Here is a 19,559-nt window from a genome sequence, read left to right as displayed (position 1 = left end):
ATACTAAGGCAGACAGACTAGAGCTCTAACTGTATCGTAACTTTCGCCCGGCCAAAGGTTAGGTTCCGACTTCCCAAACACGTACAATAATCTCACATCATATTGTACCAATCACGTCCGAAGACAAATCAACATTTTAACAATCTCAATGTTAAAAAATCACGTACAATAATCTCACATCATATTGTACCAATCACGTCCGAAGACAAATCAACATTTTAACAATCTCAATGTTAAAAAATCACGTACAATAATCTCACATCATATTGTACCAAAAATCATGTCCGAAGACAAATCAACATTTTAACAATCTCAATGTTAAAATCACGTACAATAATCTCACATCATATTGTACCAAAAATCATGTCCGAAGACAAATCAACATTTTAACAAACTCAATGTTAAAATCACATACAATAATCTCACATCATATTGTACAAATCAAAATCACATGCTCGATATTTAAATCTCGTCATCGAAATGACATAAATCACGATAAAATCATAACAGTATATTATATAGCAAACTATATATATATGTACATATTTACCATTTATACAATATATATATAATCCATTATATCGTATACATGTCATATTTCATAAACACGTCCGAAGACAAAAACTCGTCCGAAGACAAAACTCGTCTGAAGACAAAACATTTTAACAAACTCATGTTAAAACCACGTACAATAATCACACCTCATATTGTACAAAAATCACATCACATGCTCAACATTTAATTCTCGTCATTCGAAATGACCAATTCCAATGAATTCATAACAGTATATAATATAGCAAACTATATATATATGTACTTATTACCATTTATACGATATATACGTAATCCACTATATTGTATACGTGTCGTAATTCAATATTAAAAACTCTTGCAAACATCTTGGAATCACCGCAAGGGTAGATTCGTAAATAAGTGAGATTTTACTCACCTTATCGACTCGAGCGTAATTCCACAATTCCCGATGATAATTCCTTTTCCTGATTTAACGATCACCTTGAAAAGATAAGAAAAGAATTTAGAATCGTTTCGTAAACCTTTAAATGCCGAAACAGTAATAATCGGTTACTGTTCAGCAATTTTCGGTTTTACGAAGTTACTGATCAGTGTTACTATTCACGGTTACTGTACAAATATACAATTAATACGTATTTCTGCACGTATAAATATTATATACGTATTTCTGTACGTATAATTATTATATACGTATTTCTGTACGTATAAATATTATATACGTATTTCTGTACGTATAATACTATATACGTATTTCTGTACGTATAAATATTGTATACGTATTTATGTACGTATAATACTATATACGTATTTCTGTACGTATAAATATTATATACGTATTTATGTACGTATACGTACTGTTTAAATGTAAATACAATCTCAGTAAATAAAATTTACTAAATTACCCTTTTACAATTACTTTTTACATTTACTGAATGTAATTTATATTTACATTTACCGTAGGTAAAATTTAATTACATTTACCGTACGTAAATAAAATTTACATTTACTGTACACAGTAAATTACCAAAATACACTTCTGCCAAAATTGTTCGCACCGCCGCACGTGGCGGCGCGTGGGGTACACGCGCCACCCGCCAGCAGGCCGCGCGTGGTGCTCACGCGCCGATGCCACCAACGGCGCGTATCACGCCACCGCCACCCCATTTCTCTCCTTTTCTTCCTCCTCTTCCTCCCCATGGCCTTACGCCGCCCCTAGACTACTCCACGCACTCACACGCGCCGCCTAAGGCGGCGGTGTTCCACACTCCACCTCTACCTCCGATCCTCCTCCAAATCTTCCCCAAATCAATTCAAATCACCACACAATCACACATAAGCATCAAAATCATCATCTCATACCTAGATCGAACGGTGGAGGCTTCGAAAATCGTCGGAGAGGAACGAATCGCCGATCGTGTCGATTCGTCGAGGAGGTGTCGTCGTGTCCCTTCCCTCGAGCGTAGGTGTAGCAGGATTGAGGTGTGATGGAGGTGCACCTGCTCTACCCCTTAGCTTCGTCGGAGAAGGCTTGAACAGTGGCGAGTCGTTGCAGGGCAGAGGAGATAGGCGTCGCTCCTCGGCGACGAGAGGAGTTGCGTCTTGCCCGGAAGGAGAAGGAGTCGAGCTCGCGGATGCATCGAGACCGGCGGTGAGAGACACGGAGGTTGGAGCCCGTCGGATCGTGGCTGGAAATTTTCTGAAGAAGGGAGTGAGGTTTCGGGGAGAGAGCGAGATAGAGAGGGAGGCGAAGAGAGTGAGGAGAGAGAGGGGTTTCCACAAATGGAAACCCTAAAACAGAAAAAGTTCTTTATATACTCGTTTCCAAATCGGAAACTAACTTCCGACGTTAATAACTTCTACATACATCATCCGATTAGAACGCGTCACATACCCACGAACTCGTAACGACGTGCTCTACAACTTTCGTGAAGGAAGTTTTCGCAACCGAGCAACGGAATAAAAGTCGATAATTTCGTTCGGAAACGTAACGTTTTTCTTATTAAACGTTCCGAAAACGTTTCCGTTTTTCGTTTCAAAACATCGCAAACAATCACATTCGTTTTAATCGAACTTCACAACTTAATAGAATTTAAATTTAACCAAATATTGTTTTGAAATTTTAGGGTTATTACACCGCCATTCCTCCACCAATGCAACTAGATTGCACGATGGGATCACCAAACCTAAAATTGGATTCGATGGCACAGTCAGGTATTCGATTCCCAAGACTCTTCTTATTGTTATTATTGATCTAGAGCCTACTTGCTATTCACATGCTTCTGAATCCAAAGAATGGCGCTCTGCTATGGCTGAAGAGATCAATGCTCTCATGAAAAATCAGACACGGACCCTTGTTCCTCCATCTCCCTCTCAAACTCTGATTGGTTGTAAATGGGTCTTCCGTATAAAATGGCATCCTGATGGCTCAGTGGAGCGTTACAGACCCGCCTTGTTGCCAAGGGTTTCCGTCAACGCCCACGGCATTGATTATGAGGAGACATTCAACCATGTTATCAAACCGGCGACCATACACACAGTACTTCTTCTTGTTATTGCAGTGTCGCGAAGCTGGTCCATTCGCCAACTTGATGTCAAAAATACTTTTCTGCATGGTTTTTTTAACAGAAGAGGTTTACATGAATAACCTCCTGGATTTGTTGATCCCAATCATCCAACCTATGTCTGCCGGCTCCACCTCTAAATGCTAAAGTTTGTACCCTTGTGTGATCCATATTTTATTGTTAGATGATTTTACCCATCAGAGTCAGAACAGATGAAATTTGGATAGGGATTATATTTGTTATTCTAATTTTATCACTATGGGAGGGGAATGCTGTCTATATGTTCTGCACTATTTGCCCCTCACACGCATTTCTGGAACTTTGGTAGAGTTCAAAATCAATTTGTTTTTTTGGTAGAGTTCAAAATCAATTTGTTTTTTTGGTAGAGTTCAAAATCAATTTGTTTTTTTGGTAGAGTTCAAAATCAGGCTCTCAAAATCATTTGATTGTGTCTTTTCAATATTCTTCAAATTTCTAAAGCCTACTAATGTTTAGCCCAATGCAAGTGAATGACTTTTAAACAGTTGGGCCGTAAAAAATTGAATAAGCAAAATTAATAAATGAGCGGGTAGAATCTCCACTAAAGGAAATCAAGCAAGGTACAGTTCAAGAAGTATAGATCGACATCTTGATCTTGTCTTCCATATTTTCAATAAGTACGTAAATATGATGGACAGCAGTATGCAGTTCCATTACAAAACATTAGATATGCTAAAGCTTAGTTGCAAATCCTGATATACTCATGATATCAGATAAATTTAGAGGGCCCAAATCCATACCTACTTATTGTTCAGTTTTTTGTTTATTTATATTGAAGACTTGAAGATAGAGTACTAGCTGTAGCTATAGCTATAGTGTACTCAAAGAACCCATCCCTGGATGAAGTTGGTCTCGGCAGCCATGGCCATGCTCTTCGGAACTTCTGCTGATTCAGCAGCAACGTAGTGCTGGTACCTGCTCAGACAACAATAGAATACCAATAAGCACTTTTCGCTTTCACCAATTTCTGAGTTTGGAAACAGACTCATTAAATACCAGCTAGCTATTTAGAACATATATGTGTGTGTGTGTGTGTCTGTTTCTGAACTTCTAATCCCGTGATGTTCTATTAATTTTGTTCATGATATAGGAGCAATATAGGAAATGACATATTCATGCATGACAAGAGGCCATCTTTTCCATTTTGTGCACAAAAGAGTACAAGTAGTGGTTGAGAAATTTGAGATGAATGGACATGAGGGTCTAGTTATACTTTCACTAGATATATAGATCTTCATAAGGTTAGAACTTAGAAGGGATATAACATTGTTGTCTAGTATTTTTGTAATTCATGATATCGTTCCCATTATGCAATATATTTGTGTCAAGTTCATGACGTACTTCTAGCAAAAAAATGCAGGAAAGACAAAGTTGTGTACCCAATTTGTAAGATGGGTTCAGGAGGGGGATCCATGTGACTGGCTTGTGAAGGATGTAAGAAGTTGTTATTCCCAGCTGCCGCAGTGTTGGAGCTCCAAAAGTCTTGAATGGCTTTGAGATTTTCTCCCTCCTTTTGAAGCTAAAATTAAAGCATGCATACGTTTAGCATTTCAGAAAATATTACATAGATGTTGGGATTATTACACTATTACCAACAAATATAGGAAATATGATAGAACTTTCATCTTCTCAGTCTTACCTTATCCCTGAGCTGCAGGTTAAGGTCTCCAAGCTGTCGCTCCTGATGTCATAAAAAAATAGATATGAAGCATATGTCAGATTGATTATATCACAAGAATTCATAGGAAGAGGAGAGATTGAACAATTCATTTAGGATTGTAAAAGTTTCATCTTAATTTGTGGAATTAGATCCAGAGAGATGCATCTAGTACAGTTGAGATCATATAATACATTTCACATGAACTAGCTGCAAGAGTACGGATTATGTATCAAGACCGCATACGCATATATTATTGCATATACATCATTCTAATATTATAGTTAGACAATACAATAGACTGATTTCTAAGCAAGATAATGAAACTAATATTATGTTTAAATGGCTGGTTTCTTACTCGTATGTCCGTGCACAACAGCCATTTAATATGCGAAACTAATTTCTCTTAACCAAAACAACAGGTACATGAAGTGATGAATCTATAAGCTTCTGAGGAATACAGGATTTATCTAATCAGCTTTCTTTACATAGCTTTCTTTACATATAAACAAGAAAAAAAATTGAGCATTCATTAACATTTCTTTGTACACATGAATTGCAAGAACACACAGATTCAGGAATTCTATCTTATATTGGTAATTTAAAAAGAAATTATTACATACTATCTTACCTTTTTGCGCAGATGTTCCATTTGTTCAATCATAATCTGTGTCTACATCAATTATTAACATTTCATAAGTACAATTGAAAATATCTGAATAAACTCACATTTTGATTAAACCAAAGCAAGATCTAAAAGAAATATAATCATATGTAGATGGGTAAGCACCTTCCTTTGTCTGGCTTGTGTGAGAGCTCCTTCAAGTTGTTTCTCAAGATTTTGCAACTCCTTCACACTCAGTGGTCCAAGGTCTTCCCCAAGCAGATGCCTGAATTAATTGAAAACATCACAAAGTTACATTACAACAAGTTTAATTAGTACTTGTGTACTTGGATATGTTTATTAAGTGGTTTCTAATAAATAAAATAGCTATATGTCAGACCATGAAACTAACCTTTGAGTTCGCAAAAGTGAGTCATATTTGGCTCTCAGCTTTGAGACTTCTTCATACCAGCACTGGCAGAAGATAAGAAATTAAAACACATGTGGGTGACTAAGTTCAAGTTCAAAGGAAATCATGAGAAACTTTGGGAAACCAAATTAGTGTATGGTAGGTTGACGCTACCTCTGTTTCCCGTTTGATGGTGTTGTCATGAGAACTGTAGTTGCTGCGTTGGTATCGCTCAAGGGTTTGGGTCATACTACTAAGATAGATTGAGGAGATCATCAAAAGAGTATAGTGAGAGAAGCACTTTACTTTAAACCTTAATATATAGCAGAATTGGATAATTTGAACCTTAATTGAAGTAACTTAATTACTGAACTCATGTTTTCAGGTAGATCAATTTTAAATCGATTATAGATGAATCTGTTGAGTTAAGGCTTCAAATTAGTTGATAATTATAGCCATTAGCCAAACGTGAAGAACTGAATCCTAAATGAAACCTATACAGTATTTTATGTCTAGCTTAGGGTTTGATTAAATACTAATTAATGAGCAACAGCGTAAATGTTTTCAAAACAAACAAAGATGCATCTAGGCAGAAGTCCAACAGTGGAAATCATTAAAACCGAAGATATGATGGATTTTTTTTATTATTATTTCCATCCTTTTAAAATAAATCTTTTGGCTGAGTTTCATACAAAGTGAAATAAAGGGAAATAAGAGTTTATATATAGAAGCTAATAATGGACTGATATGATCAGATAGATCACTGCACCCCAGGCCAGTCCATGAGATGTATATGGCTTTGAAAGAAGTAAGAGCGAGGGTGTCTGTGTAAAGGTAGATTTTCACCAAAATAGCAAAACAATACAAAATTTACTGGAAACTGGAGACAGATAGTCTATCATGGAAATAATGTATAACCAATTTATGCAATTTAATGTAGCATTCACCAAAATGGAGCATACAATTAGAAATCTGGAGCACTGAGAAAACAATTTCTTGCAAATTAAAATTTTACCTGGGTTAAGGGCAATTTTTAGGTAAAAACACTTGGATGAAATTCAGACATTTCAAAAATATGTTTGAAAATTTTCCTAAAGACTGTGACTTTATCAAAAATGAGCAAACCCTAGACAGCAATATCTTTTTTCCAGAAGGTTGAATTATCAGGGAAACAAAAGATGTGAGAGTACAAGATTGATTTCATGTATATCTTCAGCTTGTAATAAATAACACAAACCCAAGAACTAGGTATCTGTGCTTGATTTATCACACAAGCTCATCTTGTGGAGATTTTAATCATTTATTCATATATATATATATATATATAAAGGAAAAGAATTCAAAAATAAACCTAAGGATCCAAAAATTGAAGCAAAGGTAATAGAAGCAATTATAGAGAAAGAACCAGAAGAAGAAGGCCTAGCTAAACCCAACAGATAAAAGGATCTAAAGAAATGAGGACAAGTTTCTGAGAGCACCATATGCCCTTTGGTTACTTTCCAGAGAGACAGAGAGGGTCAAGGTAAACTCAGTCTCTTCCACAGAGGTAATTAGAAGAGTTTCATTCCTTGTCAGTCACAGGTTGTTAAACTCACATCTCATCATCATCATCAGATGTTCTCAGATGATCAAAACAACAGATCAGTCAAGAAACTAAGGACAACACAATCGTATACCCAGAGAGGAGAGAGAGAGAGAGAGAGAGAGAGAGAGAGGTGTCGATCTGCCATGGAAAACCTAGTCATTTCTGGCTTTGCATCAAAACCCAGAAATGCCCAGAAGATAGTAAAGAGTGGAAGAGAGAGAAGTCAGAGAGATAAAAGCATAAGCTTTATGAGTATGGAAATGCAACACAGAAAAACACAGAGATACAGAGCGAAAGACAAAGAGATACCACCCTTGGTCTCACAGAAATAAGAAGTGAAACCCAGAAATCCAAAAGCAATTCACCGAACTTTGCAGAGAAAAAAGAAAGAATCTGAATAAGCAGTATTACGTAAACCAAGAAAACCAAGACATTTAACAGAAAAATATAGAGAGATAAAGAGAGGGATATACCCAGAACTTGCAAACTCGTAAAGCTTGCCTCGACTAGAGAAGATGATAAGGGCAACCTCAGCATCACAAAGCACAGAGAGCTCATATGCTTTTTTGAGCAAACCATTTCTCCTCTTTGAAAAAGTCACTTGGCGGTTGATCTTGTTCTCTATTCTCTTGAGCTCCACTCTTCCCCTCCCCATTTTTATCAACACCACCTCTGACCACTTTTCCTTTACCTCTGCTTCTGTCAAATTCTATATATATGTGTGTGTAAATCTTTGTTATTTATTTTTCTTATGACGGATTCCTATTATCATTATTAAGTGTATTCCTCTTTTCTCGGGTGCTACCCAAAAATGGTGAAGCTGGTGAAATGGGTTTTCGTCTGTGGGAGAAGTGGGAGTTCACAGGGGTGTGTTATATGGGGTTGTGTTTTGGCAGAGACAAGAGGCACATGTTAAGATTTCCATTACAGCAAAAATGGACAACCCATTACTATTTTGTTCTTTCTTTTTCTTTTTCCTATTTTACCATTACTGGATTTTGGCAAAGCTATTGGTCTATGTCTGTGAGGGCAGAGTTGCCTTCCAGGGTTAGATCATCATTCAAACCCACGCGCCACTCGGTTTGACTGCACCGCCCAGCTGTGAGGTGTACTACTTGTTACTCACTTACTCCCATGTGGAGGAGAGCCCTCTTAGGATCATATGAGCTCATGAATCATACTTGTATACATGAAGTTCATGAACAATAATAGAAAATGGAGAGTTGATTTAGGGTGTTAAGAATTAGCTTTCGAAACCCTAACCCTAATTGTTATAAAATGGCCCCAGAATAAATTGGATTAGCTAAAGAATTGATTTTTTTTTGCTTTTGAAATCGTCCAAGTCCGTACGTTGGTAATGCAAGTTTATAGCTTAAGTGGGCGTCTAATGGGGTATTGCTGTGAGTCTATGACCCCGCTCCTTTAAGAAGTTTTGCTATGTAGCTTGAACCAAGGGCTCTGCGTCACGCGAATCATAAATCGAGTACGTAGAAGGCTAGGGGCAGTTCGGGATCGAGGTTATCGCTGAGCAACGACCACGTACTTCGCTTCCCTGCCGTTGAAGATTGATAACCTGGTTTGCATTGCAAACCGAAAAATCATTTCTTCCAAATTAGCTAGGCCAAAGATAACTTTAAACAAAGTAAGTATATATATATATAGTCTCTGTTTAGAGTGAAACTTCACTTTAAAATTACATAGTGAAGTTCTAATTTTGACACATTTTCGGTCAAATTTTCACCATAAGCTATTCAATATTTAGGTATGTTATTCAACATCATCTCTACAAAATTTCATCTAATTCAGACATCGTTAAGGTATTGAATTTAGATTAAATCAATGAATGAATTAAAAATGTTCAACATGAACCGTTCGTGTAAATCTTAATTTAAAAAGCTCAAACCATTGTCGAATTAGATGAAACTTTGTAGAGATAATTTTGAATAACATACATAAGTATTGAATCACTTATGGTAAAAAATATTTAACCGAAAAGTGTGCCAAAATTGAAACTTCACTCTGTAATTTCAGAGTGAACTTTTACTCTGAATAGACTATATATATATATATATATATATATATATATATACACACATATAACCAAGAGGGACGATGATTTTTGAACTTTTTATTTATTTTGAAACCGAGTGGGGAGCTCATTAGGTCGGAGAGCTCCCACCTAATCATTATTCATATCATTTGGATAGCACACCGAGGGGAACAAAATGTCTAAACCTAATAATGCATTACAATCATCCTCAATGAGAACGTCCTAAATAATGTCAAGAAACCTCTACAAATGTATGTTTATCGATCATAACAAGAAAATTAACCATTTTGATTGAACATGAGACTTCTGTACGTAATAGACATGCATCCGGCCAAATACTAATAAAAATTACGATTTGAGATCACAATTCCACGTTAGTGTATTTCATACGAATGTACATATACTTTGAGCATAAAAGTATATTTAATGAGCCACCAATTTGTACCTGTACTTAATGAGCTGATCCATCGATATTCTTGATTGTATCTCAGTCGAGCTCAATTAGTTGTTCTGTGAATTAAGGCTCAGCTGCAAAAGGAACATAAAGTCATAAATGGATTCTTTTTGAAGGCCATGAATGAGTTGTGAACTGTCACCACTGCTACGTATTTAAGAACTTTGAACAGGTGACCATTTACGTGCTATATAACTAGTACGTGCTAAGATCGATTTTGTTCAATATTTTCCGATTTTTATCAGTATTTTACATAGGTAAAAAAAATGTTTGTACCTTTTCTTTGGTATATTTGAGATCCCATAACGGTTTAAGGGAGTTGTACAAGGATCCGAGCTGAGAGCAAGGTTGATTACGAACAACTCGATCCAACCCCATTATGGATTCCACTTCCTTCTATTTCCCTTGCGAGTTGCGCCCCAACCTTGTCATATGATGCATTGGCGTGGGCGCATACAAGCTACTCGCGGCGAGCGAAAATGCTTCGAGTTTGGGTGGTGACGACTGACGATGTTAGACGGTGACCGGCAAGGCAGATTCTTCAAAGGTGGATGACAATTTGATGAATGGCAAGCCTGTTAATGGCAATTTGATTTTTTGTGTAATTGCCTTAAACTTGCAAATTTTAAGTTGGTTTTCTCATCATTAATTCTTTCAATTCTTTGTGTAATGCCATTAACAGGCTTCTAGCCTTCTAGCTAGGGTTGATAAAATGTCATCTTCACATGTCTATTTCAAGTTCCTTGGAACGTGGGTATAATTGGCCCCCCAAGTTCTTGAGGGGAAGCAATGGCTATGTGGTTGGTCTGTCCTGGGAATTTGATTCAATATGGTAGGCAGAAAATGTTCTTTTCATATAGCATGTGAGACTCCATTTTGTTCATCTACATTTTAACATACATTATCGATCCAATTGTAAGTACGTACGTTTGTATTCATGAAAAAAAAAAGGATAGAATTTGCTTGCTTCACAGTTCACACACACATATAACTAATAATGTGCATCGAAATGTTATGATTATCATTATCATTTTAAGCATAGTTTACGATGAATTGTAAAGAACTAAGTATAACACTCGATCTTCCTATATATAATACTCAATTTATAATATCATATATATATATATAACTTCAAAAGAGTGACATACGTACATAGTATGCACCTACAATGTAGTACAATTTTAGTTTGGTTATCCTCGGTCATTTTTTCATCACTTGTGCTAACCTTAATAATTCATGAGACATTCTAAAACACCGCACCGCAACCCATGGCATGGCTGATGCCTTCTTTGGTTTAGAGTTAATCATCGGCGCGTTACATGCGCGCTTCTGCCCAAAGAAACAACTCAGAGTTGTTGAGGATATCATTTCATGATTAGACTAGTCTATAGCTCTGAGAGATTCTTGGTTTCAGTATTTGATCCCATTGTCGTACATCCTTTTTTGGTTTTTTTGGCTCAACTATGGACCACTACATGATCAGTCGAATGATATTGATGTGATGATTTACTGTTTCAATGTAATTATTGGAAGTAAAATTAAGATCACAATAGTTAATTACTTCTGCATGTATACATAGTAATTATAGTATATATGAATTGATCATATCATATCGTTAACAGAATGAGATGAAGATGGTTAATTATATGAATTGATCGACTGCCTAAATAATACACACACGAAAAAGAATCATCTAATTTCAAAGAGGTAAGGACTTAATTATTAAGAAGTTAGGTATATACATCTTGAGCTTGAATATTGGAATAGATATATATTCACTCGTGTCGATACTTACCGTGTCAAGGATGCAATTATATATCACTTGTAATAACTTGATTAAAGTATTAGATTAGTGGGTCTATTATGTCTAAACTCGATTATGTTTTACATGAAGTGGGAGCTTCTATTCATACTTTAAAAAAAAAACACTTACCTCTTTTTTTCTAAGTTAGTATTGACTTTTTAAACATATGAAATTATTCGAAAGACATATATGAGTGAAAAAAATGAAAAAAAAAACAAGAGAATTTTCAACATACGTACCTATTTTACAATCGCAAATATAAAATATATTTTCATTTTTCGGTAATTCTTTATTTACTACAGGAAAACTCCATTTTAGAAATTAGAATAAGATGACTTATTTCTACTTTTTTTTATTGTTAACAATTTACAATAAATAAAATTAAAAATTTTCATGTATCAATTGAAAAACTATAGAAGTTTTTATAAACTTCATTTAGGATCTGAGGGAGAAAAATTGTTCAATTGATGTTTGAATTTTTCGTGTTGATTTTAATATTTAGTGAGTTCCAAATCAAAAATGAAAAACAAAACAACATTATTAATTATAAATTTAAGAGTGAAAGAGAAAATTAATTTGAGATGGATTTTGTAATTATTAAAAAAAAATCGAGTTCTTTACAATAATTGAATATTAGAATTAGAAAGAAATTAATGGATAGGAGTTTGATTGGAAATCTAATAATGATATATGGATTATGGGCATTGTCGGAAAACTAGAGAAGTCTAAATAGCATTTTAAGTATTTGGAAAAGTGAAATGGAGGTCTATTAAGTAAAGAGGTCCAAATACCTTTTTTGAGGTATGAATTTAACAATTTCAGAAAATGTTATTTAGACTCCTCTAGTTTTCCGAAAATGCCCATAATCCATATATCATTATAAGATTTCTAATCAAACTACTATACATTAATTTCTTTCCAATTCTAATATTCAATTATTATAAAGAACTCAAAAAATTCTTAATAATTATAAAATCTATCTCAAATTAATTTTCTCTTTCACTGCTAAATTTATAATTAATAATGTTGTTTTTTTTTTCATTTTTGATTTGGAACTCACCAAATATTAAAATCAACACGAAAAATTCAAACATCAATTGAACAATTTTTCTCCCTCAAATCATAAACGAAGTTTATCAAAACTTCTATAGTTTTTCAATTGATATATGAAAATTTATAATGTTACTTATTGTAATTTTTTAACAATAAAAAAAGTAAAAATATTTAGAAATTGTTAAATTCAGATGATGCATTGATGGATAGATTTAACAATTTCAGTTTCAGGTCATTTCCACCAAAGATTTTTTTGCTTTCTTTCTGATAAGAGTGATAGCTATAGAACACCATATCAGAATCCTTCTTTGATTTCTTTATTGCAGTACCCAGAACAGTACTTATCAATGGATCTCATATATTTAGAACTAGTCTTGCTTGGCCAAGTTTGGTCCAAGTCTGCAATACCAATTCTTTGTACACAAAAGAAAAGTTTCAGTCTACTACCTACAAGTCTACAACTAATCATATGTTAATTTTGATTAATCAGTGTTAGAGACATATATAAACAGAAAGAATATAGTTGTGTTCAAAAGGCTATGTCCACCTCAATATCACCTAAACCCTTCTTATCTTTTGCCAGTTTTCTTTAACTGTAGCCATAGGCTGTCCCAAATTGTACAAATAATTCAGCAGAATAGGCAAGAAAGATGTACACAATTAAATGCCCCCTTTCTTCAACCCTGCTCTCAAACAAACATCTCCCACTACACAAATTTTACCACAAAGGGTGTGCAAATAGGAAATAGGTTGAAAAAGAAGTAGGAAATGGTGTATATAAAAAAGAGTGACATAGTGCCGTAGGGCATTGATAATATTCCCAATGAGTGGAGGCCCAACTCTTCACATTGCAGTGTCCCATCAGAGAGGGTCTAATGATTCCTAATAGAGTAGTGGGGATGGTTAGGGGTTTCCATTTTAGGAAACCTTTGATGGCTGTGGTTGTATCCTTCAATGCATCTTGCCCATTGAAGCTATGCCCCTCATCAATTGATGAGTTTTCGAGTCATGTATGAGTCTCATGTCTTTATTTCCGTGTAATGATCAATGGGAACAAAGGGTACTGATTTCTCTGGAATTGTGAATTTCTTTCATATTTATTCAAAGAAATTAAACTTTACTTGGTTTGTTTTCTGCGGTGGTTGTGGGGAATAATATTTGGATATTGTGGTTGAAGCCTAGTAGGTTGGGGTTTGAAGAAAGCCTTAATTAACCTTGATGGGTACGTGGTTTTTAGACTTTGCTGGTTTTTATCTGTGAAAGTTGAGGAGGTTTGAAGTTTGGACATGGTGCCAAGATTAGGGAAGATGAGGATGAACTCAGAACTTGTACTAACTTCTTTGTTGTTCTATACAAGAAAAATAATGGTGTCATTTTCTCAATCAATTACCCACCAGTAAGAAAAGCTACACCATCATAACGTAAGGGTCGGTGATAGTCTAAAAAATGCAGGAATGAGGGTCGGATTTCAATTACTCTTTTTTAATTACTTTTTTTGTTTTTTTGTTTTAAACTTGATGTTGTATTGAATCACAAATATCACGGCAGATTCAATTGTAAACTCTAGCCCGTATTGACACACCTATTCAAGGAGAGTTCAACAATAATGTTCCTTAATTTACATGAGCATGGGGTAGTAAATCACATCGGTTACACTAAGGTAAATCACATCGATATTTTTACTTAGTCGGGTTTCCCTTTCTCAAATGAAAGACCCCTCAAACTTAATTGTTAGCCACATATATTGCATTACTTCAAAAAATGAAAAGTCATACTCAAACAAACATCGCAATACTACATTGTCGCTTCCATTGTCGCACTCTGATTCGAACACTATTCATCGAGGGACAAATGTAGGAAAAGTTTATAGATAGTCCATCAAGACAGTTGATAAAGACACTCATTAACCTTTGAGCGACCCAAATTTCTCAAAGTGAAGAAACAAAAATTAGTCCATGATAATTGAAAGAAATTAACAACAAATAAGTACGACAATTAACAACAAATAACACATGCATGCTCTCATCACCTTAATCTTTTCTACAAATGAGTTAAACAATTGTATATAGAATCCCAAAATGGTCAATAGCTTTGAGCGATTTTGTGTAGTAGCGATGTCAGCGCTCTAATTTTAACTTCTGACAACCCCAAATTTTCCAATTTTGTTTGTACAAAGATAATAAAATTAAAAATTACTACAATGAAAAACATGTATTAACCAGGATTCACTTGGACACTAAATTGGAGTTTTGATAATTAAGGACGTTTAAAGATCTAAAATGTTAATCAGGGCACTTAGTTTGGACTTCTCAAAAATAGCCCGAGCAAAACTTATATCCTTGTTCAAATTATTATAAGTGTGCCACTTATTAATCATATTGTTTCACAACCACCCACCCCGTCTCTTTCTCTCTCCTAAACTCATCCATGCATCTCTCTCAAACTCTCAATTTTCTTTGTTCAACAAAAACTTCTCTCTCTCTCACAAACCCCACAACCTTATATGTCATCACCGATGAGGAACCCACATGGTGGAGAAATAGAACCACACCTCCTCGACGTAGTGATTAAAGCTGACGAAGACTGGTGAAGCAAATAGAAGGAAGATCTTTGGATTGGCGGCAGAGACTTTAGGATTGGGAAGAGAGGCTATGGTTGGGTAGGTTAGGTGGAGACGGTGAATTCGTGGAGGGATGGGCAGATGTAGAATTTGCGGTTGCTAAACAACAAGCCGATGAGGTCGGAGGAGAGTAGATTGATCTGACTCGAGAGCAGCAAAAGGAGAGGGAGGTGGAGGAGGAGGATCAAAAGAAGGAGGCTGGTGGAGATGAGGGTGCATGAGGAAAATGTTAAGAGGAAGAGGAGGATAAGTGGCCGAAGATTAAGCCTCGACAAAAGCAGGAGAGATGGAGAAGCATTGGATTATGAATGCATGTAGGCCTCGAGATCTTGGTTTTCTCTATAGAGGAATATTTCATTTCCCACTCTATCACTAATTATGCTTCTATGTTGTTGTACTTATTGGAGATCATAGTAGTTACATGATCAGTTACCTGAGTAGTTACGTGTTAGTTACATTGACAATTGTCTTAGTAACTGTATTGATATTGAGTAACTGTCGCAGTAACTATATTAGTAACTGTATTGATATTAATTTAACCAGCTCAAGGCCAATTACATGGTCGAAGTGTGCTACTGTTGCGGTGTAGCGGGATGTTATAGATAATTACTTGAGTAGTTATGTAATACCCCGAATTTTCGAGTTTAATTCGTATAATTCTTGTAGATTATTAAACTTGGAATTTGAGTAAAAATCACATTTTTCGCTTTCTCGTCGATGTCAGGCGAAACCAAACTGATCTCGGAAATTTAAATTGAAAAACATTACGTTTTTTGTGACTCGAGAGTTGACGTTTGTTCCGTCGCTCGTCTCTGAAAACTTCTTCACAGAAGTTGTAGAGCTTGTCGATACGCGTTTGTGGACACGCGGTACACCTTAATCGGATGTCGTATGTGAAATATATTATCGACGGAAGGCTATAAAAAGACCTTTTTTGGAAACTTTCCAAAACAATCATAAAATTTCACCGGTTTCTCTCTCCTCTCCACCAATTCTCTCTCCCCTCGCTGATTCCTTCACCGACGATCTCCCGACTCCGGCCACCGTGCACAACACTACCAGTTTCGTTAGGACCGCGGGACCGAGCCACGTCGATCTGTGGTAGCGGCGAACCACCCCGAGCTGTGACGCGTCACCACCGAGAAAGAGCAGCTGCTGCATCGACAAAATCGACGACGCTGGAGCTCGGAGCCACGATGACGAGTCATCCTCCTTCCTCCTAGGCACGATGCCACCGGCGGTGAGGCTCGAGTCAAGCCGCAACTACTCCGATCTCCAAATCCCAATCCGGGATCTTACGGCGGCGATTCCGGTGGTTTCTGCCCGTCTTGTTACGAACTGAAGGTATGGTTGTGTCTCTCTCCTTGTGATCTACGTTTTTCATGTTGGAAGTTTGTTGATTTGAGGAGTTTTGGGCGGAGGTGGTGGTGGAGCGCATGCCGCCGTCTGTGGCGGTGCGTGGGAGCAGGTGAGGGTGGTAGAGGATCGGTTAACGATCTAGGACGGTGTAGGAAGTGAAATGGCAGAGTTTTGGGGGTTGCGGATGAGGTCACGCGCGCCTTTTTGGGTAACGCGTGAACCCCATGCGCGGCTATTGTGGGCGCCGTGTGACCGTCATGCACAGATGTCGGAGGGTGACGCGTGAGTCCCACGCGCCGTCGTCTGCGGCGGCGTGTGAACAGTAAATTTGTGAACACTTTATCATGCTATTAGGTGACCAACGAAACAAGTGAGGGAATTACTTTCAGTGTCGTGGAAGTTGCACACATGAACTAAGGTGAGTAAATCTTACTATGACGAGTCTACCCTTGACGGTGACTCATATTTACGATTTCTTAAAAAGATTGAACTATGTCATGTATATAATAGTGGGTTGTGTATGTGTATAAAAATGGTAAATACGATACATACATCTGGGTTGCTATATTATATTATGTTACGGTTTTTATTTCCAAATGAGTTTATATTCTGGTGACTATATTTATATTGTTGTGCAAGAGTCGCTTGATTGTAGTACAATAAACATGTGGTGATTGTTATATTGTGCGTGGTTTTAACATTGAGTCTTGTTAAAACATTTTTCTGGTCTTTGGACGTTGTTGGTAGTAATCGGAACCAAGCCTTAGTCGGGTGTCAGTTACGATCAGTTAGAGCTCTAGTCGCTCTGTCGGTATACTGCATGAGGGGTAACAGATGAGTACATGGGTCTCATGAGTACCCGTGTTTTTAAATGATATTGGGTAAACATATGGGTTGCCCAATATCTTATGAGTACACATATTTTCAAATATTATTGGACAACCAGATGGGCCGTCCAGTGTCTCATGAGTACGCTTATCTTTAAATGTTATCAGTTATTTTCTTTTGTGTGAGATATATGTTATACTGTTGGTTTACTCATACGAGTTGCAAAGCTTACCGGGTTTGTGTTTACAATCCTGGTGCATCAATTCGATGGTGTAGGGGATAGTTTTGTATGTGGGGATTAGCAGATTCGGAGGGCTTACTCTAAAGATTTTTTCCTTCTGTTTGTGGTAAGGATTGAGTGAATTTTACATTTCCGTTTGTTTTAATATTGAGGTATAAACTGGTTATGTATTATTCAAGTTGACTGAGTCGTACTGTGAACTCAGTTTCGATACACTATTGCTAGATGATTTCATTATATTTGAGATTGTTTTAGAGTTATCATGGCTTCGAATTCAAATTTTTGTCATTCGAAATTTCGGGGTTGTGACAAGTTACGTGGTAGTTACTGAAATAGTTACATAATTAGTTATTTGCATATTGACATAACCAGTTTAGTTACTTGAGTAATTACTGAAGTAGTTACATGATTAGTTATTTGAGTATTGACATGGTCCGTTTGAGTGGTTACATAGTATTTATGTGAGTGGTTACATATCCAATTACATAGACATCATTGTTTCCAATAAGTAACTGTTTTGTAACTGTGTGGATATATATTGGTTTTTTGTATGTGCGATGTTAGGAGATACAACATAGTAGCAGAAACATCGACATCATTTTCAAGACAACCATTGACCAACATTTACATGTATATTTTGTAGGTTCTTATAATGTTACTTTAAGTGGCTAGTTAGCGAATTACATGGCAGTTATGTGGCAATTAGTCATGTAACTAAACATGTAACTACCCAACTAGTCAAGTAACTTCTCATGTAACTATTCAAGTTTCTATGCACTACTGATGTAACTCATTTTGTAACTACAATTCTTATCAAGACAATTATTGAATGTCAATATAGGTACCAAGACTGTTACTTAATGCCAATATAGTTACCGGAGTAATAATCATGTAACTACTCAGATATCTAATCATGGCTAGTTTGAAACAGTCTATTAATCTCCATACAATTTTCTAAACAATTACTTAATGTCAATATAGTTACAATGATAGTTACTTAAAGCCAATATAGTTACCAGAACAGTTACTAAAGTAACTACTATGTTACTACTCAAGTAGCTGGTCATGTAACTATGTAAGTAATTGGTCATGTAACTATGTAAGTAAGTAATTATATAATCAACCACGTAACTACTCAAGTAACTCGCAACTCACAATGACTAGAATACTGGAACAGTTACCGAAGTGACTGTCATATAACTACTAAAGTAACTAGTTATGCTACTACTCAAACTAGTCACGTAACTACGTAAGTAAACAATCATGTAATCAACCATGTTACTATTTAAAGTATGATAACTACTTAAGTAACTCGCAATGTGACTAATCAAGTAACTCGTGATTAAACTACTAAAGTATCTAATCATAAAGCTGAAAATTATTTAAGTAACTGGCAATGTAGTTGCTGAAATAACAGGTAGTTACTCAACTAACTTATTAGGTAACTAAAAATTGGCTTTTTTATTGCAACTAAATATACACTATCAAATGAGTGAACTGATTAGATGAAACATAAAACCAAAAGCTAATCAAGCAAGAGAAAAGTCAAATCTGATAGTTACAGTGTTACACAACCAGATAGTTACAATGATACTTAAATAATGAACATGATAGTTACAATGATAGTGTGTCTGTAACTGTATGGATATTGAGTAATTGTCCCGTTAATTATGTTGGTAACTATGTGGTGTTCTTATTGGTATCAAGTAACTATGTAAGTAACTAAATGTCGATGTAAGAATGCACAAATATCTAGATGAA

At 35.9% G+C, this 19,559-nt stretch overlaps 1 protein-coding gene across 1 annotated transcript; it reads right to left on the bottom strand.

Moving 5' to 3' along the window:
• Nucleotides 1-3,955: 3,955 nt before the first annotated feature.
• On the bottom strand, nt 3,956-8,044 carry LOC126802512 (agamous-like MADS-box protein MADS3). The gene is made up of 8 exons (XM_050530148.1): nt 7,863-8,044; nt 5,979-6,054; nt 5,808-5,869; nt 5,582-5,681; nt 5,423-5,464; nt 4,774-4,815; nt 4,514-4,653; nt 3,956-4,049 (listed from the first exon to the last, which is right to left on the bottom strand). Exons 1-8 carry the CDS (start codon nt 8,042-8,044, stop codon nt 3,956-3,958), a joined length of 738 nt encoding a protein of 245 aa, XP_050386105.1.
• Nucleotides 8,045-19,559: the final 11,515 nt, after the last annotated feature.

This window comes from Argentina anserina, chromosome 7 (genome assembly GCF_933775445.1).
Source record: "Argentina anserina chromosome 7, drPotAnse1.1, whole genome shotgun sequence".
In the NCBI taxonomy this organism is placed as follows: Eukaryota; Viridiplantae; Streptophyta; class Magnoliopsida; order Rosales; family Rosaceae; genus Argentina; species Argentina anserina.
Note: the sequence above shows the minus strand (reverse complement) of the source record. Positions and strands in the feature narration are given on the sequence as shown.